The sequence below is a fragment of the Centrocercus urophasianus genome, unplaced genomic scaffold (assembly GCF_019232065.1).
Source record: "Centrocercus urophasianus isolate 14NV4802_14NV808 unplaced genomic scaffold, USGS_Curo_1.0 seq_17, whole genome shotgun sequence".
Taxonomy (NCBI): Eukaryota; Metazoa; Chordata; class Aves; order Galliformes; family Phasianidae; genus Centrocercus; species Centrocercus urophasianus.
Genome location: NW_024884722.1, coordinates 24,060,909 through 24,083,346, shown reverse-complemented (window position 1 = coordinate 24,083,346; position 22,438 = coordinate 24,060,909). Strand labels below are relative to the sequence as shown.

Genomic DNA, 22,438 nt, shown 5'->3' with positions numbered 1-22,438 from the left:
TAGCTGCCAATTCTACACAGGTCCAGTCTAAGCAAAACCACTAGTGCTTCTGCTGGTGTGCACTCCATTCCCAAACTCCTATCTCCATTCATTCATTATCCAACGGTGGTCATTGACACATTTGGGTACTCGCAGCCTTGCCACTGGCCCTGGGCTGTTAGAGCTTGGGGACAGTGCCATCTTCTATCTGCTTCCTGCACCCACACCAAACTTCAGCTGCTTGCAGCCAAAGCGAGAGAGCACCTCTACCTTGAGAGCTGAGTGGGAAATGTCCCTGCCTATTCCCTCGTGGGCTGCAACCTCCAGAGACACCCCATCCATGCCCTGCTTGCACGCAGTCTGCCAAAGAAATGCCGTCTGCCCAGCAGAGGAACAGAAGTGCCTGTAGGACGCTGGCTGAGCAAAGGGTTTGTGGCTCATTACCTCTGGTTGGTGCCCTTGCTTAAAGATCACGGATGGAAACTGAGAACTGGCACACAGTGCCTTATAATTAGATTAGGCCAACTTCCAAAGCAGCATGGCTCTAATGGCTGAGGGGGTATGTGGGGGCACAAACCAGGCTGTGCCCCAAGCGCTCACAGCCCTCATTTCCTCCCCAGTGCCTTTGCTCTCCCTGCTCCCTAGGCTTCACACAGAGGTTGAGGGCTGACACATGGAAGGCTTCATTCATGTGCTCAGGTCACCCAGCCCAACTCCAGCCCACCCATATCTGCCCATGTCCCTCAGTGTCACATCTCTACAGCTTTGCAATGCGTCTGGGGATGGTGACTCCCCCACCTCCCTGCACAGCCTGTGCCACTGCATCACTACTCTTTCGGAGAATAAATTTTTTCCTAATACCCAACCTGAAGCTTTCCAATACTGGTTAAGGAGAGTAACGAAAGACATGCACCTATCGGCATCCAGAAGTCTAAGCAAAAATGTGAGAGCATGGAGCAGCTCGTGCATTCCCTGCCAAGTCATTTCTGCACCATCCATGCTGCAAGGAGGAGAAGAAATGGCTCTGGCTCTGTGCCACTGTGGAGAGAGGTTCTGGGGGACTCGGTGCGAGGCAGGCAGCACGACCAGGAGATGAGCTCCTGGCTCCCACGTCATAGGCTGCCTAACACAGAGCTCATCCTCACAGCAGGGTGAGAAGAACCCAGCCCAGCACAGTGAGATAAACCATGGTAATGTAATTGTTTGTACCTCTCCATCATTGGAGGCTGCTTGATTTCACACACACACATACTTGACCTCACCCACGCCTTGAGGTGTGCTCAGGGATGAACAGGGAACAACAGGAAAAGCTTCATCCACAGGAGAACATGGAATGCTCTATTTCAAACACAACACTCTGAGCTTGTTATCCTCCTCCTAACACCAGCAGGTTGAGGAGCATTTCTGCCAAAACTAGCTCTAGGTGCAGAAGGTCTCCTTAAGAAGGTGCCAGCACTGAGAGATCATGACAGAATAGTATGGAAACCTATCCTCGGAGATATTCAACACCTGGGATGGATAAAGCCCCAAGCAACCTGATCTGACATTATATCATCTCTGTTTTAGCAGGAGGCTGGGCTAGGTGACTTCTGCTGGTCCCTTCCCACCTCCATCATTCCAGGCCCTCATGGGACAAGTCCTGCTTTCCCCAGACTCCATCATTTTACTTCTCCCCACCATCAAGAGCCTCCAGGATGGAATGCTCAGCAGCAACCATGTGGTGAGGCACCTACCTCAGGTATGCGGACACTGTAGGGCTGGTTGTGGAACTGTGGTGCATTGTCATTCACATCTCCCACTTGGATGTTGACCGTCCCCTTGATCACCTGTGGCCACGGGGATGAGGACAGTGAGTGGGCATCAGCCTTATGTATATACTTAGAAGCTAACTTGAGCTGGTGGCTGCTTTCCCCTGCATTGACTTGCCTTGGTGCTGCCCCCAGCCCACTCCCCAGGGCCAGGGTGACCCATCCCCTACACTCCCCTCCGCACACGCCGCAGACCATGAAATGAGAAGTCACACTTACCCCCTGGCTGTCGCTGACAGAAAATTCAACCGTGAATTCTGACTTGGTCTGAAAGGGAAGGAGAAGAAAAACATATAATTAAAGATACTGGAGTGTTTATCTGCAGATGGCAGGCTTGGGACTTTTAGCCAATATTATTACATGCAAAATGCTTTCAGGACCTTCAAAAGAAGAGAAGGGGCGCTTGAGTGCAATTACCTCTGCTGAGGACAAGTGCTGAGAAGCACGGCTGGCTAGCAGGGCTCCAGCAGATTCACAACACTGAGAAATACCCTGCTCGGGTTGGGAAGATGCAGGGAACCTCAGCTCCAGCCCACAGCTGAGCTCTCGGAGCACTGCTGCCACCTTCCCAAAAATTCCTGCCCCAGGATACCATGTTGCTGGGAGCACTGGGATGAGCATAGGGAATTAATGGGTTGAAACCCCCTAAGTGCATTCAATAACCCCCATGCAGTCCTCCGTGCCCCTTACGGCTTTAACTGATTTAACAGGCTGTCCTGAAACTGTGATGTATCACAGTCGCAGGTGCTAGGGTGAGAGACAGGCTGGTGAGAGGGGAATGTTGGGTGTCAGGAGCAGGATATTGCTAGCAAAGGTAGGGCTGTTCTTCTCAACTTTTCTCCCCCCACCTTCCCCCCCCATCAGCAATCATGCTGCTCACGTTTTACTAAAGAATGATGCTGAATGGGAAGACCAGCTTTGACCACCATATCTACCTGGTGGTTTGATTCCCAGCCCCAGACACGCACCCTGCAGTCCTCAGCTTCCCTCTATATCCCAGTCCCTGCCTGCAGCAGGAGCACTGAGTACAGCAACAAGCAATGCTCCTGCTCAATGCTCAGCTGGAAAGTCAGGGGGAGCATCTCCCTGTGTTGCAGACCTGGGTGATTTATTCCAAACAAGAGCGGTGTAGGGACGAGCAGCAGCTGTCAGTGCCAAGACCGGGAGCATTACTTGCAGCAAAACAGCAGCTCATCCTACAGAAGGGTTTGGGAAGCAACTGACACCACATTTGCCCAATCCACCACCTCCAGGCCTCTGAGTTGGTTAATACAACTCATCTCCTGGGATATCCACCCTGCTGCCTCTGCTCAAGGAGGGACAGGCAGTAGGGAAGGCAAGAAAAATAGAAGACAAAAAACACACAGTTAAGTATCTGATCTTAAGAACTGGGTAGACAGAATAACCAGAGAAATCTGTCACACTCATGCTTGCCCACACATTTTCTATAATCAACAAATACATAGAGCGGTGTGGTTAGATCAGTATCCAGAGACCACATAGCTGGAAAGATCATCACATTGGAAAGGGATAATTGGAAACAAATGGAAAATGCTCACCCGTGTCATAGGCTCACAAGACAAACTTCAAGAGGAGCAACCACCAAAAAGAGATCCTTCTGCAGTGGCAGTCAGCCCTCAAACAGGGTCTAGGAGGGGTGCAGCCTGGCTCCACCCCTTCTGGTCACACAGCTGAATTGCCTTCACCTGTGCTCCTGCAACTGACTTGGTGCTTGCCTCGGGTGACCAATCAGAGGTTCAGGCTGTGATTCAACAATTCCCATAAACCCCTCATTGTAGTGTGTGCATTTTTTGGCTCAGGGCTTTTCTTTTTTGGTAAAAAACTGTTTTCCTTCAAATCTTTGTGGGAGTGAAAAGACCTTAAAAATAATAATCATTTTGCCTCACATCTGGCTCCTCTTCTTTTGCTCTATTTTCCCTCTCCCTGCATCATTTATCTTGATGTAACTCCCTCTGCCTTTCCTTCCTCTCTCCCCTGAACTGTTACTTTCCCCTATATGTACAAAAACTTGCTCCCCCTTCCCTACCACTTCTCTCAGACGGCTTTCTATGCCTGGATTTCTGGACAGCATGCAGCCGGATGGGGAGAACCCCAGGCAGAGCTGTTACCTCTCTGTCCAGGGGCTGCCGGAGCCAGACAACTCCAGTGACACTTTCCACAGCGAAGAACCTGCTGGCCTCCTCGCCAACCACACCAAACACCAGCGGGTCATTGTCTAGGTCCCGGGCCAGCAGCTGGGTCACTGAGGAGCCTGTGAGACAGAGAAAAGAAATCATCAGTGGAACGCTCTCAGGGGGGCGGTTTACATTGGGCAGTAGGGAGGATTTGTTCATGGAGAGGCACTGGGATGGGCTGCCCAGGGCAGCAGTGGAGTCCCCATCTCTGGAGCAGTCCAACAGATATGTGGATGTGGCACTAAGGGACGTGATTTGCTGATGGGACTTGGTAGGTCAAGTTGGTGGTTGGACTTGGTGATCTTGAAGGGCTTTTTCAACTGAGAACATCGTACAGCTCTACAAAATGCTGAAAATACTCGGCTTGCCAGCCATTCTGGGCACCACAGAAAGTGGAAGAATCTTCGACTCATCTAAGGCAAGGGCCCACAAATCAGGCTGCCACAAGTGCTGGGTGTTTCTTGTGGCAGCAGTGACACGGACTCCGTTGCTGGTGCAGAATGGAGACCTTCATTGTCCGTGCTTACAACCTTTTATTCTCACAAAACAACCCCTTGGTCACATGTACCAACCGGGCGCCTCATGCGTGCTGGCGCAAGTAGCTACCAAACTTGTTTACTCATTTGCAAGGTAATGACTTTATTTGTCCCACAACTCCCCCTTGTTTGTTAATTTGAACAACAAGCATTTGGTATTAATATAAAGAGTATATGCCAACAAACATGCAAAAACCAAAAAACACATTGATCTGTGTGATCTTTCAGACGCATGGTCCCAAACCTTGATATCACCCATCAAGCTAAACCCATGAGTTTTCAATATGTAGCTTTTGCCCCACTAATCAAAAATTTTTGAGGTTGTTGTCACACTGCTGCAGTATTCACAGTCCAGTTGCCACCATAGGCTTCAGTTGTGAGGATACCCAGAAGGTTGTCATGTGTCCAAAGCAGCAGCAGATGCTGATGGTAGAGTCAAGCAGGGTTTTATGACTCTGGCTGGAACCCATCATGGTCCAGCATCTGTGGAAACGCAAGCATAACCTCTTCCCCTCTTTTTTTTTTTTTTTTTCTTTTTTCTTTTTTTTTCAAGGATAGGGAAATCTATTATTAAATCACTGAAATTACCTATTCAGAACCAGAATTATGAAAACCAGGCAGGTGCAGGTAAGATATACAGTTGTAAATACACACATTACATTCTTAAACGCCAAGCATACGTCTGCAGCTACTGCTCCCATACGCTGACGATGAGCCCCGGGTGCTCGCGGTGGTGGCTCTGCGCTCCAGCGCCTTTTGTTGTGCAGATTCTCCCTAAAAGCCCATCCACATCACGTGCTGAGTATTTGTCAATTGTGCCAAGGTCTTGCAATCACGAAGAAAAGCGCGTAACTTTTCATAACAGAGCTCAATAGATTACTGGTATGGGGAGAGCCGAGCCCGAATCCGAAAACCGAAATCACTGGACAGCCGAGAGCCGAATGCAATCTCTGAACGATGTTAAAATCCCCCTCCAGCTCAGCTTCTTTGCGGATCGCTGGCCAAACTTCACGCCGATCGGGGGGTTTCAGGTCTGGTTCCTTTCTCGAGCTCATCAGCCTGGGGTCTAAAGGATCGCTGTCCTCATCATCGCGGTCCTTTACAGCGGCTCCCACCACAGCAGGAGCCGTGGGTTCTATTGGGAAGATGGATTCCGCATGTTCTTGTAGCGACTCAAATACCGGTCTCCAAGGCCCCAGAAGGTCTTTAACCACAGGGTCAGAGCTCGTAGCTGCGCCTCACTCCGGCTTTGTCCCACGTTTCTACGGCATAGATCATAGCCCCATCTATTCCTTCTACATTACGAGAGACAAAAGCCGCCTTAAATAGAAGCTTTCCACTTCAGCGTGGTGCTTCTGCAAAACCGTTTGCAGTATTTTGCAGACCGCCTCCAGCCCCTTTGTTACTCTCGTTCCCGTTGGTCCCCGTTGCTCACCTCCGTCCTGCAGAAGTGATTCTGGCTGTGCAGCTTGGTCCTGTTTCCTCTCAGCAGATTTCGGGTCCAACTTCCTTTCAGCACCATAATTCTTTGCCACAGGTCAGCTTGATGGCTGATTATCCCCCGAGGCTGACCCTGATACAGTGTCCCTTTGTGGCAGGATAGGCACAGACTCTGTTGTTGGTGCAGAACGGAGACCTTTATTGTCCGCGCTTACAACCTTTTATACCCGCAACAGCGCCTTGGTCGCACGTACCAACCGGGCGCCTCGTGCGTGCTTACATCTGGCGCAAGTAGCTACCAAACTTGTTTACTCATTTGCAAGGTAATGACTTTCTTTGTCCCACAGTTTCTCTTCGAAATTGGAAATGCAATGCTTGGAAAAATGACTAGGATAGCAATAACAGCAGGATTGTGTCTGCCGTGTACAAAGGCAGCAGCTTTGGACCTCCGGAGCCATGTTTTGCAGAGCTGTGTTTCATACATTTTTGCCCCCGGTCTCCTCCCCTCTGGGGCATTTTTACACTTTCTTCAATACACTTTCACAGAGGCGCCGAAACGCGGCAACGGACGCCCAAGACATCCGCAACCCCCCCTTTGGCAGCACAAGGGCACCCCACAACCCTAAAACACGGGGATGAGAATGAAGGTGACCTGTCTTGGAGCAGGAGAGATGCTTGGCACCAGGCAATTACAGAGCGCTTGGTCCAGCATCAATCACAGCAAAAATAATGGCAAAGCTGATACGAGATTCCATTAATAAAGAATTAATAGAATTGATAGGAACGTAATTAATGCCAGTCAACATAATTTTATGGAAAATAGGCCTTGTCAAACAAACCTGATTTTATTCTTTGATGAGATTACATTTTTTGGCAGATAAAGGTAACTGTGGAGAAGTAATAGACTTTTGTAAGACATTTGACTTAGTGCCGTGTGACTTTCTGATTAAAAATTTAGCACTGTATGATAACCAGCAAGTGTGCTCAGCTGAGGACAACCAGCAGGTGCCAGAGCTACTGGCCACTGGTAGGGGACATCCCAGCGCGACGCTGAATTGCTGTCAGCACAAATTCAGGTGACACGAAGATTGACAGCATGGCAAACAGCAGGGGAGAGAGAGCAGTCAGGTGAAACGCTCGGTAATTTGGATCTGTTTGGATAGAAAAAGGAATAATAATAAAAAATAAAAAAGGAGGTTTTCACAACCCCACTCCAAACGTCCTCGAAGGAAAGCTGGTGGGGCACAGTGGCAGAGAAGGGAGACTTAAAGTCAATTGTCCTAGTAGGATACATTTATGAGAAAAGAGAGATGACTCAGGCTGTCTCGAGCACATCCGCAATGAGGACAAACGTAACACTTAAAGATGACTATTCCAGCACAGGAGAGCACAGCAAGCCCAGTGCTCAAAAAAGACAAATCTCTATTAGAAGAAAGTACTTCTAATAGAAGCACTTCTAGTTGAGAGGAACTACGGCTAACTGCTGGAAAATGAAAAAATATATCTATAGATCTCTCTATATACGTATCTATCCTTTTCACCAGTACAGGTTCAGTGCAGTGATGGGTCTTGATCAAAGACAGAATGGGTGAAGTCCCAGCCCACTGTGATCAGGCAATCCATCAGCAACTTGCCCATCTATTTGATGACTGCAAGCATAAGGAGATGAAAGGTGACCTACACCTTCTCAAACCTCACAGTCCTTATACAAAACAAGCTACTGGCTTGTGTTTATCTCAGAGGACATCTGAAGCCATTCTTAGCAAAGGTTTCTTTGCCCCAGGAGATGGGTAAGCCTGTGACCATGCCTGTGACAGTGACAGCCAATAACAAAGACAAGGCAAACCCAGCATCATTACTCTCCATTTTATAAAATTTTATAGGAGAAACTGATTTTCCCCCTTTGTACCTTGTACAGAAATGTAGACCAACAGGGTATTAGCAACCTGGGGGAGATGCCTATGTGCTCCTCCTCTGCTTCAGACCCCAAAAGGTCTCGGCTCCATTTCACAGTGCAAGGGAAAAGATCTTAAAAATCCTGCTGAACAGCAAAACCGTGTCCCACCCTGTTCTAATCATAGATGCATTCATGGCTCGTGTGCTGCAAACCCACTTGTACAAAAAAATCAGGCAGCAAACGAATATTTAACTCTTCTCTGTCACCCTGCATTCCAGTTACCTTCCGCTGGCAGGGAATTCAGTTCCTAACTGGGGGAAGCTGGGGGCCAGCATGAAGTGGCTGAGGGTTGAGAGCATCCCACCACCTGCACCCCTGGCTGCTGCCAGCTTGCCATGTGCAGCCAGATTCCTGCCAAGCACACCGCGCGTTGTGGGAAACAAGAACCATGCTTGCATACAGACAAAAATAACAAATTAAAGAGGAGATAACAAGAAGTCGGCCCCCAAAACAAGATAAGAGACTTCACAATCTCCATTACATTCCTTACTCTGATTTTTGCATATTTTTGCAATTTCTCCTTGGGAGAAAGCTAAGTTTAGGCACATGGTGCAAGGCAGGTGTGCAGGCTGCTCCTGTAGCGAGGCAGTGTGAAGACTGGGAAAGCACTGCAAGAGCAGCATGAGAAAGGTGCAGGAAATAACTGCAAAAAGAAGTGGGCTCCCCTTAGACAGGGAGTAATACATTCATCAGAAACCCCTTTTGTGGTATTTGCAAATGAAAAGTAGTGTCTGGGCTGTGCTGAGGGAGCAGCTGATGCCACAGACCTGAGAACCAGCCTGGCAAGGGCCTAGGCTGAGGAAACAGGGACAAATTATCCTTTTGCAGTTCAAAGTTATGGGCTCCATTTGTTTCCCCTCAGGAATCAGACAGGGCAGTTAAGTGTCTTGATTCCAGCAGATAATCACAATTTATCTTGTCTCCTTTTGCTTCCTTTCTCTCAATCACAGCTACTTCTCTCCCTTTCTCACACGTACACAGATTTCCTTCTTTTTCCAAGTCTTGAACTCTGATTGACCTCGGGAGCTTGTTGTCACTGTTGTTTTATTCCCCTAGGAGTTGGTTTTGTGAGGTTTGACTGCTTTACAGGGGCATACTTTTCATAGAATCATAGAACCATGGAACCACTTAGGTTGGCAAAGCCTTCTCAGGTCACCCAGCCCAATATTGCCCATCCCCACGTCCCTCAGTGCCACGTCTCCACTGCTCTGCAACACCTCCAGGGACAGTGACTCTCCCCCACTTCCTTGGGTGCCACTGCATCAGCTCTCTTTCAGACAAGAAATGTGCCCCAGTGCCCAGCCTGACCTTCCCCTGGCACAACCTGAGGCCATCACCTCTCATCCGACTTCTGCCCCCATACAGGAAGGGATTCCTGTCTCAAGATCTTGCTTTCAGCTACCAACCCCTATGTATTTCTTCTTCACTGGCTTTGCTTTCAAGAAGAGGATGAGGAAGAAGAGTTTTTGGAAGCTCTGAGACCCAGGGCCAGGCAGGGGAACGGAGAACGAAGGAGAACTACGGGAGAGTGCAGTTGCCAGAGCAAGATGCCGACAGCCTGTATGGGGCACAACGGAGAGCACTGAGATGCAACAGGTTTCTAATTAGTTTCTTAATAAGATGCTCTCTTAAAAGGTCTGATCCATACCCAAGTGGAGTTAATGGGAATCTCTTCGTTGATTGAGCTGGCTTTGGGGCACAAGGCTTCAGGCATCAGCAGCACTTTAATATTAAAAACATTTTAATCCCTGTTTGAAAGCCAGTGCTGTTTCTCCTTGGCTGTTGCAACATGCTCACCCCTCTTGATCTTGGGGGGGGGGGGGGGATCCTACCACTGCCACATCCTCCCAGCAGCACCTCTGCTCCCCTCATTCCTCGGAAGGGATGGGAACAATTAACCCCAGTGCAGGTGCCCCAATCAGCCCCATCCTTCACACATTCCATGGAGGCATTTGATGGATCTGATCTTGAAATCCAAGCCCTATTCTTCACATTTGTCACCTCCTCCCTTTTCTATGCCTGCAATTCATTTTCTCTCTCATCTTTCAGAAAATAAATAAATGAGAAAAAGAAAGCTTTTTTTCCATGGTGTTCTCCCAAATACTTTTCCTCTTACAAAGAAAGAGGAAATGCCAATATTTCTGTGCTGCTGAGCAACCATACAGCATGCCACCTTCGCACCATGATGGAAGGGAGCCAACAGGGGAAAGGACATGTCCTATGGGCACCAGGGGCTCTAAGCCCTCACTTTTACCTTCCTTTATCCCAGCCTCTCAGAGTGGTTTCCCTGTCTGATTTAGGTTAGGTGTTAGGATGAAATTCTTCACTCAGAGGGCAGTGAGGTGCTAGCATTGCTGCCCAGAGCAGTGGGTGCTGCATCCCTGGAGGTGCCCAGTGCCATGGATGGGATAATGGGCAGCTTGAGCTGGGGGGATCAAGCAACCCATGGCGGGGTTTGGAGCTCAGTGATCTTTAAGGTCCCTTCCAACCCAATCGCCATGTGAATCTGTGGTTAATGAAGATGTGGGCACCCAGTGCCTGCATACCACATGCTCCAGACCCTTCTGCAGGGAAGACTTTACTTTTTGCAGCTGGGTAAGCAATATCAGCAGCACTCATGCCATGCAGGTACGTTCAGGTTACACCCCGACCATCATTCAGGTATGCTCAGGGATGCCTCACCTCATACCATGGGTACAAGGACAGCCCTCTCAGCATTTTCACACCTTTCTTCCGCCTGGCTGCCAGCTCATTTCCTGAACAAAAACTCAACACTCCTTCTCAGGAAGGGCTCCAGCATTTGAGCCCAAACTTTCCAGAGGGACTCTGCAAGGAAAGTTTCCACTCCTGCAGTTCGACTTGAGCTCACCATTACAGGCTCCTCTTTCTGGGCAGCAATGGGCAGCATCGGGTTACCCAGCAGCAGAGCTGCCTCCACTTCCATTGCTGCCCACGTGCACCATGCACATCACCTCTTACCTATGGGAGGGAAAGGATCTTAGCATGGAGGGGACAAAAGGAAGAGAGCGAAAGCAAATCTGTGCAGTCACAATCTCCTCCGAGTGGTTTTATCACTCTGGGAGTTGAAAAGCACAGAGGAGAGCCTTCCCTAGCTGCTCAAAGCCAGAGCAGGAGGCAGTTTGTAATTTCTCTGCTGCATTTAGTGTTTTTAAGTGGAGTAGTTGGTATCGAGATGGCATCCATAAGCAAAGGTGACAGGCAGCAGCGAGCCTTGGGAAGAGCCCTCACTACTCGGAGGTGGCTGAAGGGATGGCTAACGCTGTTTGAAAGGAAGAGTGAGAAGAGTGAGTGATAACCGAGGGCTTTCTTAGTTTTCTTCACTATTTACTGAACACTTTGGTTAGGTTTGCAAGGAAAATGGGAGGAAAAAAAAACAACACCACCCCATGGGAGATAGTGAACATTCTTGACATTTATCATGAAAGTAAAGAGAATCCCTGAGGCTGTCCCAGCAGATGCTGAGCGCAAACGTGGTCAGAGAAGCAACATCCATCCCTGCAGCAAAAAACTACAGCTACAGCCAGAGGGCTAAGAGAGCAACATCCTCTCATCAGCCTTCACATGGCTCTTACAGCAGCGTGGACAGCAAGCTAGCCAAAAGCTCGTGTCTTCATGCCAATGAAAGCTACAGCCTTTGCTTGCTTGCTGACACCTCAGCTCCTCAGAAGAAGCTGCATATAGGCCCAGATCATCTCCCCTGCTCTCCTGGCTCTCCTTCCTCCCTCAGACCCCTTGATGCCCTGCAAACCTCCAGCAGGGAGAGCACCAGCAGTGTGCAAACCCAGCGAGGTGTTTGCAGCAGCATGAGCATGAAAGAAGGAAATATATACAAATGCATCAATAAAACAGGAGAGTGAAGCAACAAAAGAAGTACTTGTAAAAGGAGGAGTCCAGGTCTGCTGAGGTATTCCCACTATAAAAGTGGTTCCCACATTAAAAAACCCTCTTAAAAATAATTTCCTCTCCACGCTGCCTGAGAGCCTCATAATTACTAACAATGATCACAGAGCCATTCATTTCATCCCAAAATTAATATATCACGTTCAGAATGATATCACATTAATTTATCACAAGATTTATGAAACTTGCACTTTTTCTAATGAGATTTATGCAAATTCAGCTCCATCCATTGTTTGCACCGTAAAAAAAAAAAAAAAAAAAAAAAAAGTTCTGTTCAGGAAGCTGCTCTGTCCAAAACCTCCACTGATACGTGTCCTTCCTCTTCAGCCCTGCAACAGAGAAGGGACGTTCCCAGCCTGTACTGGGCCAATACAGCAAAGGAAAATGTAAATCTGAGGTTAGCAAAAACTTCCCAGCAATGAAATCCACTGAGATGTTAAGTGATGGAAAAGAACCCCAGCATCAGCAGCCACACAGCAGAGCCGGGAGGAGGGAATGCCAACCCAACAACAGCACCCATGGGAAAGCCCCAGTGCTTCTGGAGTACAGAATGATGGGAGGCTGTAGGAAAACCCTCCTGGGAATGGCAATCCCCTGTCTATAAAGGCAAATACATCCCCATGCCATGCTGCCACCCTGGGCACAGCTCCATTCAGCCCCGTGCCCCTCTCTGAAACACCTATATGAGTTTGCAGTCGCTCCTCCAGGAGAATCTAGCTAATGCGGGCTTGATTAATGTTTCTGACACAAAGTTTAAACTCCAAATCCATAGGATATCCCTTTCTAATTAATTTTTGAAATAAGAAGCCACCCAGAAAGTCTAAGGAATGTTTCCATTGTTCCTTCCTGCCTTCTCCCAGCCTCCCCACCTCCCTCCAAAAGAAAGGAGTTTAGTTTCCAACTAATTAAACCATCACAGAGCACAGGATACTCTGTCACAGGTGCCAACATTTGGGGGGGGGAATGCCACCCAGTTCTCCAGTATAGATATCACAGCACAAGGGGATCAAGCAGAGAAACAAGTTCGTAGGTGATTGCAAGAGCTTCACTCTGGCTTCCCACTAATGCCAATCGATCCAACACACCAGAGCAGCTTTAGGGTGCTGTGCTCAGACCCTGCAGACAGCTTGGCACCCTACAGCCACCCTCTCCCCACTTTGAGATGGGCAGAGAAAAGGAAAAAAAGGTGAAACTCCCAGGTTGAGGTGAATACCCACCTTATGAATACACACAAGCTTTGGGATGAATGGGTTTGGTGTCCTGCAGGGTGGATGCCCTCAGCAGGATCTGCCCCACATGCTGGTCCAGTTCCCACTGCTGCCAGCCCCTCTAATGAGCAGTGTGAGCTGCCCTCCCTCAGCCTGTGGAGACTGATGTCAGCACAGCATCACTGCTTCCAGAAACATGAGACATCTGTGGAATGCATCACATGGAGCAACCAACAGGCACTGGGACCAAAGTGCTGCACTGCAGAGCTGGGGTCAGCCGGGAGCAGAGAGCTGCTTTCTGAACAAAGCCAGGCAAGCTGTGCTCTGCCTGCTGGCTGGTGAGAAGAGAGATAACAAGGGGCTCCTGACCCTAGAAGAGATGAACCCACGGCACCATGCAAAGAGCTTCACAGGTCAGGAGCAGCAGGTGACCTGTTGCAACCTCCTTTGCTAACTCAAGGATGCTGAGCCAGCAGTGCAACACTTGCACTGGCACTAGGAAAGCTGAGAGCTGACACACAGCACCAAATGGACATGGCTTCTCCTCAGCCACATTGAGATTTCTGGAAGCATGCTTGGGCACAGGGAAGAAAAGCAGAAGTCGTTTAACGAGGTGCTTTGCTACTTGGTGTAAATAAATGATTTATGAGTAAGATGACACACTGAGTGCTTTGCATCTTACCGAAGCAAGGTAAAGCAGCTCTTTATTCATTAGAAAAGAGAGGCTACTCTCCTAATAATATGAGGTCAGAGATAGCCTGTTCAGTTGCAGTGCCCAGGTGAGGTTCCAGGACTGTTTTGGCGCTGAGCAGAGCTCTACCACACCACTCCCTCAGTGGCATGTGGGTACCTCATTGCCATGCTCCAGGCACCAAATGCCACCTTTGAGACGGTGCTGCTGAGAGCCACGTGTCCCCAGCCTTTCTGCCAAACTGATCACTATGGATGGGGACAAGAAATGCCCGTCAGCACATTTTACTTGCACAGGGGAAGTGGGAGCAGGATTCATTCACATCTTATTTGAAATCTCATCTATGCCTTACAAAAGATAAAGCTTCCCTGGAGTGCTCAGCCTCGCGGGGAATATTCAACCCTCTGTGCTACAGCTTGCCTCGGCCCAGCTGCTCTGCTCTCCCTGAGCAGTTCAAGGAATAAATGCATGCAGCCATCCTGATGCAAAACGTTGCTGGATATTTTGCTCCAGCACAAAGTGACCTGGCCCATGCATTGCTCAGCTCCTGCAAGAAGAACCTGTAGAAAACTGGGAGTTCCACTGAGTGTCTGAAGACAGGAGATGGTACCAGTGGTCAGATTTTTGTCTGCAGACCTCGGATCCATAAGCAAATTGGCCTTGGACTGTCACCATAACTCTCGCAGATTTCAAAATATGTGCTGAGTGATGGATTCTGCCTCATTATAATGAAGATGCAGCAAAATCCCTGCTGATTTATCACTCAAGTTGAGTTAGCACCTCTCAATCTTGCAGTAAAAGCAAGTCTCACTAGTTGGGTCAGAAACATGATGCCCAGAAAGGTCAGTTTGAGCAGGTTGCATTCACTGGGAAGTAAACAGACCCCTTAAGAGAACCAAGAGAAACCAATGGGCACTTGGAAGACTGGTTACATACATTATAGGATGGCTTGGGTTGGAAGGGATCTCAAAGCCCACCCCGCTCCAACCCCTGCAGTGAGCTGGCTGCCTCTCAGCAGCTCACAGTGCCCAGGGCCCCATCCATGGCACTGGGCACCACCAGAGATGGGGCTCAGCTTCAGATAGCTCTAGGCAGCCTAAAGAGGTGGAAAATAGAACAAAGATGACATACAGTGTGTTAGTTCTTCCACCATCATTCCTGCCCTTGCAGCTGCCCTCTCACCCAGTGCAGCTCCCTGGGGATGTGCCCCATCCAGGACACCTCCCTGCCTCTTGCTCTCTCTCAAATGCCAAAGGGAAGCTGGGGAGAAGCAAGGCAGGTGGTGCCTGGGTAAGCGTGGCACAAGCTTATCTGCCTCCCTGCCACCACACTGCGGCAAATTGTTTGTTGATAAATGAGGCTATTTAGGAGCAAGTGACGCCAGCGTTGCAGTTATTAATGAGGCCGACGTGGAGACATTTCAGAGCGGCCCCACGTTCCATTGTCCTCTCGCTTGTGAGTAATGGGGCACTTCAGCCACGGGGCTTCAGAACCCGCTTGGGCTGCTGAGCAACAAGAAAAATAAAACTGAAGGAAATGAATGGAGCATGCTGGACTGATGACTCTCATGCACTGAGAAAGCCAAACTTCTTGGGTGGAAGTTAGGCAGAGCTCCAGAGTTGATGTTAAGCTGAGAGTGCCCCCCCTTTCCAACTACCAAAACTCTTCCATTCACACTGCAAGCTCCTAGTGGCCATAACACAACCTGCAGCATCCTGCTCTCCCAATCTACCACCCTGCATAGCAAACATACCCCAAGAAAAAGCCAAAAGCAAGACCCCAACAGTCCCAACAGAAAGCAGCACCGGTCCAGCTGTTCTTGCAGCACATGCTACGCTGCAGAGCACAATGAGGGGGACATTTGTTGAAGCCTGGGAGGCTTGCACGGGGCCAGCTCCTCACTTTGCACATCACAGATGTGTAAACGTGGCCAGGAGAGCAATGAGCAAGAAATAAAGAGGCCAGTTATTGCCATAGGAAACCTTGGAGTCGAGCTCTGCGGTCGCTGGTGGGAGTGCAAGGCAGAGCACACAAGCACACAGCTGTAAATTTGTTTCCAACTTAATATACCCACGAGTGTTTTTCCTTTCCTATGAAAGCATTCCCTTCTGCAAACAAACATCTGGAGATCTCTGCTACAGCTGGACAATTATCCCCAGTGACTAAAGCGTTCAATTAATTTAGCCTTTCTCGTTTGCGAACCGTCTGCAAAGGGAGCGAGGTTTGCAGGAATTTATTTGTTATTTGAATACGTTCAGTGCACTGCTTATTAAAAACATATTTCAGACAAAGGATCTCTTGCTAAGTGCTCCTACGACTGCTGCTCCGAGAGCTGGCAGCCGGCTGCTCGCAGCACGCAGCCGGTCACCGCGCTCACGCGGGAGCATCTCTGCATCGTGATGGAATGCTATGCCTCTCCAGAAAGAGCTTTCCAAGGGCCCGTGGAAACACCTGCAAAAAAATATTTCCTCTTGCAAGCACAGAGCACGCGCCCACCTCGAGTGTCTTCAAAACCACAAAACAACTAGCACAGAAGTTGTCACAAACGGGATGAGAATACCCAAATTAATTGACTTAACGCAAAGCCACAGGAGGAAACATCTCTTAGTAGCTTGCACGACATTTTGCAAGCATCCCCGTTGCTCCTTATTGAGGCTCCTGTGTGTTTTGTTTCAGAACTCCAGGGAATGCTTACTACATCACAGCAGCAGGAGAAAATGGGTGAGAAAAGGGGTAGGGAAGGGCTATTTCCAAGATGAATGCAGTCCCTGGGGTATGTAGCAACCCTAGGCTTGCCTTCCTGCTGCCCTCACCTCAAGCAGACAGCCCATGCTCAAAAAACCCCACACCCTTAGTCAGATGCAGAATCCAAAATTTTAACGTCCAAACTCAAAACAAAGCCCTATGCTAAATCCCAGCTGCTGGGTTGTTTGAAGGCAAGAAGAAAGCAATCACAGAGGTTTCAGAGGCTGTTCTAAAAGTAGAACGCTATGAAGAGAAGAGTGATCCCATAAGTCGTAGTTTTAGGCTGTTTCTTTCAGTTGCTCCAAGGAAGGGCTTTCAAAGCTTCTCTTCCCCCTCGAGCACTAAATGGGGGAGAAATGAGTACTGACCACTGAATTGAGCATCTACTTGCTAGCAGCTACTTGCACACATCAGAGAGAACAAGGACAGCCCCAGCCACCTCTGCCTGACAGTTGCACCACAGATGTCAAGCAGTCCTCCAGCCCCACCAGCCCTGGGAGGACCAGGGATCCCGCAGCACAAAGCACACAGCAAGGAGACTCAGATAAAAACCTCAAAGACAAACCACAATGAGCAGCAAGCATTTTCCTACCACCTATTTTTCTCCTTTTCACTCTTCGGATTGTGCTTTGTTCCAACCATTGTCCCCAGTGGGATGCAAAGGACATGCTGGCCCAGGCAGCTCTTAACTTTCCTCAAATTTGGGCTGAGATTATATCTGCCATTATTGAGGAGTGTTAATAAGCCTTATTAACTGAGAGTGATGGAGAACAGAATAAGAGAAGGATTTTCCTTAGACCCAATGTGCAAGGAATTCATAACTTCCCTAATACCTGTACTGATAACTGATACTCATGCTGAGTATATTTTAAAATCAAGCTGACTCGTTCCATAAGAAATACTTACACATATAGTGTGTGTGTATATATATATATTCTAATCCTCTTCCAGTATCACTCATGAAAAACACCTCAAAAAGACCACGCAAACAAACAAAATAACATCCCCAGTTGAAACAGCATTGTAAGGTCCAGGAGGGCACAGGCAATTTGGGGTATCAAGAAGAAGAGGCTGAGGATGATGCATGGGATGAACCCCCACCACTGCAGGCAGCTCAGGGCACGGGCAGAATCCCATTTGCTCCAGGGGGTCTCCAGACCTTCCTCTAGACCTTCACTCCCAGAACTCAGAAGCGAACAAAAAAGGTAAAGACCTTGTGCCAAGCCACTCATCTTTGAGCTCACTCTTGCAGATGATGTAGTTCTGGTCTTTGCTGATTAGGGGATGCCCGTGTGCGCTTCCATCTCTCCTACCTGCCCCATGCACCCCAGAAAGTGAGTCTGCATTTCCCTGCAACCTCTCCCTGGTTTGCAACAGGGCTCTGTGACATGCCTCCCAAATGACTGATGACTCTCATGTTGTTTTTGAGCAACTCACGTGGCTCGCCAGCACACAAGATGACAGACCTTGGGAACCTGGGCATTAATACTGGAGATTTATAGTCAAATCTGTCACGGATGGGGAAGCTTTTTCCCCAAGAACTCTGCCTGAAGGTCGCTTTCCCTGGGCAGTAAGTGCAAAGAAACTCTCTCAGCCACTTCAAGCCCCAGGAGAGGGCATACAGGGAATGGAGAGATACCCACAGAGCACCAACTGCAGGCTCCACCCTGGCTTTGGGACCCCCAGCCCAAACCCCATATTCTCAGCAGGTTGGGCTGTGCTTCTGAGTACGTATATGTTCACCCACAACAGACCCAGTTTCATCCATCCATGTTCAGCTGGGATGAGAGGTTTGCAAAGCACTTCTACTCCCTCCAAGCCTTCTCTACGCAAGAATCAGGAAGCCATTGCTGCAGGACATTTGATGCATGAGGCTACATCTTCCCGTGCACAAATACCATCAAGGAGTTCATGGATGCTGCTGCTTGCTTATATTTCACTGTCAATGCTACGCTATTATTTTTGTAGAGTGACTGCTTACTGCAACTCCAACAGGCAACAGGTGCCGTGGAAATCAGGGTAAACCTTGAAAATACAGCTTCATCCAGCACATTAGAAAAACCCCACATGTTTTTCATCCAAGGACGGTGAAGTCACACTGCATAATCTCTCTACCATGGGATTTCCCCCTAAGATTTCTGAAGTGTTCCACTGGCACAGGCAACGTACTTGTGAGCTGTGTCCAACTGCTCAAAACATCAGTGGAGCAATTAGCTCACGTTTGTTATCCACTGAACAAACTCCATTGTTTCTGTTGCTACCAAGGCTGCAGGTGGCTTGTAACAGCGGGAGGTGACAAGAGAGGGAAAAATGGTCCTGGAGCATGTCCAAGGAAGGGCAACGAAGTGTCTGGGGCACATGCCTTATGAGGAGCAGCTGGGTGGTTCAGTTTGGAGAAGAGGAGGCTCAAGGGAGACCTCATTGCTCTCTACAGGTGGTGAGGTAGGGACCAGTCTCTGCTCCCAGGTAATGGCAGTAGGATGAGAGATGATGGCCTCAAGCAGTGCCAGGGGAGGTTCATGTTTGGGCATTAGGATGCATTTCTTTTGTGGAAGAGCAGTGGCACAGGTTGTCCAAGGAGGTGGGGGTGTTACCATCCCTGGAGGAGCTGCAGAGTTGTGGAGATGTGGCACTGAGGGACAGTAGTAGGTGGACAGTTGGACTAGATTAGCTTAATGATCTTGTCCAACCTTAATGATTCTATGTTTCCATAAAGGCGTTTGGGACTTGTTTACCCGCAAGTTATCCTTGTCCCTGATGGGGACCAAAGTACTTGTGACAGAGGAGAACCAAACCTTTGATTTCTGAGCATGCCAAGGATGTCTGGCTTGGGGACATGAAATCAGTCATTCTGCTGCTTCTCTCTTCTCCCTGCCAAGGCTCATGACCAATACAAAAAGAGCAAGTCAAGAAACTTGGGATAAGTAGAAGCAAAACACCCACTAAGACCTACCCTGGGCTAGGTGGCAATTTCACAGATTTCAGAATACTCCACCAGGAGAAAATCTGCTTGGAAAAGCACAGTCCTTCTATCCTTCCTTTATCACATATCAGGACTGCATGATGGCAAGCGGTTCCCATCTCTTAGCTGGCAGAATGGATCAATCTGGACAAAGGAGACTTTAGAGGCTTAGTCAAAGCAACATGAATAAATCCAATGAATCATTTATTCAGTCAATTTTGGCTGTCTCTAACACTTCACCATCTCAAAGTTTCTCTAGTGTATTCTTATTTAAAACAATAATCTCTGTGGATAATTCTTAGACTCAAATTTGTTTAGAAAGCAGCAGATTATAAAACTTGAGACATTTTGGAAGGACACAGTTGACATTGTGTCATTGTTTCCCTTGTCTGAGCCTGTTTAAAGGACCAACAGGAATTAGTCCAAATCAGAAATTTCCTTTCTACTAGTCCTGTTTGGCACCATTTGTGGAACACTGCTGCCCGCAGCCTTTGCTGGATACCACATACCAGCAGACTCAGCAGAGCCCTACGAACATACCTGTCCCTGCAACACTCATCCGTCTTGTCACAAATCTGAAGACCCACCACACTACTACCAAAAAGAGACTCCTTGGAGCAGAGATGAGCCAGATTCATAATCTCTGATCCCACTTGACCCAACCCCCTCCTCTCCCTCGTTATGGATGAGGTAAATTAGCTGTGACACGCATTAGCTTCAGCTCCTAATTAGGGAAAATTAATATTGGTTTTGATAGAAGTGTTGGCTCTCCCAGGCAAAGGCGTTATCGACCTAATTATCCTGTTTTGGAGCAAATTCCATTGCAGAACATTCTTCTTGGGGAGCCTATAGGTTGCAGGCACCACCTTCCCAGCCCTCCCAGAGCACCTGACACCATCCCCAGCCCACTCTTTCCAAGGCCAGAGTCCTGCTGGCACTGCTCTCATGAGGATAGCCAATGATGCCATGCATCTTGGCAATGCTTCAGACAGCTAATGGCTAATTAGTGACTACCCAATGAAGAGGGTTTAAGGGGAAAGCAGGGGAAAACAAATCTATGTCACTGGGAGGAGCAATTCTGGGAAAGGTCTTCAATTTTTCATACTAGGACAAGAGGAACTTGCACACCTTCCTGCCTTTTAGCTGGACCATGCTAATTGGGGTTGCTCCACATCACGTTTTTAGGACCATAATAATCTCTCATGAGCAGCACCAGTCACCCCTGCTTGCCTGCAGCTGCAGCTCCTCCCAGCCAGCCCGCATCCTTTGTGCCTCATGACCCATTGCCCAGGCTTACTGCAGGACTCCACCATCCCTTCTCACAGCTCACGGGGACTCTGATGGTGGCTAACAAAAGCAACAGATGAAAAGCAACTGCTAAACAGAAGGGAAACATTTGCTACCAAAGTCACATATGAAAAGCCACTGTCTTATTCACACATTAATAATAATAAAGATGTCAGACTGTCAGATAAGAAGTTAATCTCATTCAGAGCACAATTAAGGGTGCCATTAGCCAACCACCTGGGGCCACTTCTGCTTTTCCAGTGCAGTGGGTTTAGTAGATAACAGGCATGAGAGCAGGACAGATCTCCACACCAGACTATTGGCACCATTATGGGTAGTCCTAACAGGTCTGCGCTCCAGCCAGGGCACCACGTATGTATTTTCTTACACCAAAGAGACTGCATGCAGGATTCCCCTTCTCCCCTCCCCCTTGCTGTCAGACTTGGGGGATGCTGCACATCTTTACAGTTTCTGCAAGAGCATCCCTTTGCAGTATGATGCTGTCTGCCTGGGAATTTTATTTTTCTCCCCCCACATCCACATGGAGCCTTAATTTATGACATTTCCACAACTCCGGTGAAGCACACGAGTAATTGCTGCTGGCTGATGTGCTCTCTGCAGCCTTTCCCTCCCAGCTCCATACCTGACAGGCCTGCAGGCAGCATTACGTTTTCAGTGCTTTCTGCATTGGGAATTCTTGCTCTGGCTGTAGTCCTTCCCATAGAGCTCAACAGAAGCCAGAAGACAGCAGCAAGACCCTATAGGAGCATTACTGCCCCCCCCAAAGCTCTCAAGCACCCAGTCTGTGCTTGGGAAATGCATTATTTGAATGAATGTCCCTTGCCAAAATGCATGCTCAGTGTAAATGCAAACCAGCAACCAGGCTGAAATTAGGGCACAGCGCACTTTTGTTAGTGAAAGGAGGGGTGATCTCCCACCTCAGGTATAACAGTCACTTAAAAAGCCAAATTCCTCCATTTTCAGGTAGTCAGCAAGAAACCCAGGACCAAATCACCCTCCTACTTGGGAGCGCGATGGCAGACCGCCTGCACAATGCAGCACACGAGACTCACCAGAGCAGCCGCTTGACAAAGCAGTGCAGATGAATGGAATAAAATTGAGTTACTAAGCATTAAATGTCAAGTGTTTGAAATCTTTCCCCCTTGCGTAAAGAGCAACATTAATAAATCTTTACGAGAAGGAACGTGGAGCGTATTCACTCTTTTGACCACCGCTGCAAATGGAGCAGATGTTTTCATTGAGTTGTCCAACAATGCTGTCTCGATCTTTCTTCCCCCGAGTGGTTGCAGTTAATTCCAAAGCCATCAACGCACGGGAGCGCTTTGACAGGAGGAACCAATTTATTAACTCCCGCTGCCAATCAAGCACATTAACGCAGCCGTCGCAGGAAGGGGCATTGGCACACAGCTGTGATAACACGGATACAAACCACAACGCCAAGGTGGTCAGCCTGCATGTCCCCTGGTCCCAAAAGTCAAGGAAAAGACAACAAAAGTCAGGAACAAGCCACTCACTGACACAATCAACGCAGCCCAGTTAGCACGGTTGGGTAGCTGAAGCAATGCACATATTGGCATGAGCTTCTTTATAGAAATACGGATGTTTCTGCAAAGAAAAGGGTTAAATATTCTCAACACAGCTCACTGAGATGGGGGCAGCTTTATGCACTGATGCTTCCCAACAGCAAG

At 48.6% G+C, this 22,438-nt stretch overlaps 1 protein-coding gene across 1 annotated transcript in view; it reads right to left on the bottom strand.

Moving 5' to 3' along the window:
- CDH23 (cadherin related 23) overlaps positions 1-22,438 on the bottom strand; it is a 127,620-nt gene that overhangs the window by 90,294 nt on the left and 14,888 nt on the right. Inside the window, exons 4-6 of the mRNA XM_042818469.1 lie at positions 3,917-4,059; positions 2,007-2,054; positions 1,713-1,805 (exon numbers count right to left, since the gene is read on the bottom strand). Coding sequence (XP_042674403.1) covers positions 1,713-1,805; positions 2,007-2,054; positions 3,917-4,059 — 284 coding nt within the window. The remainder of the gene's footprint in view (positions 1-1,712; positions 1,806-2,006; positions 2,055-3,916; positions 4,060-22,438) is intronic.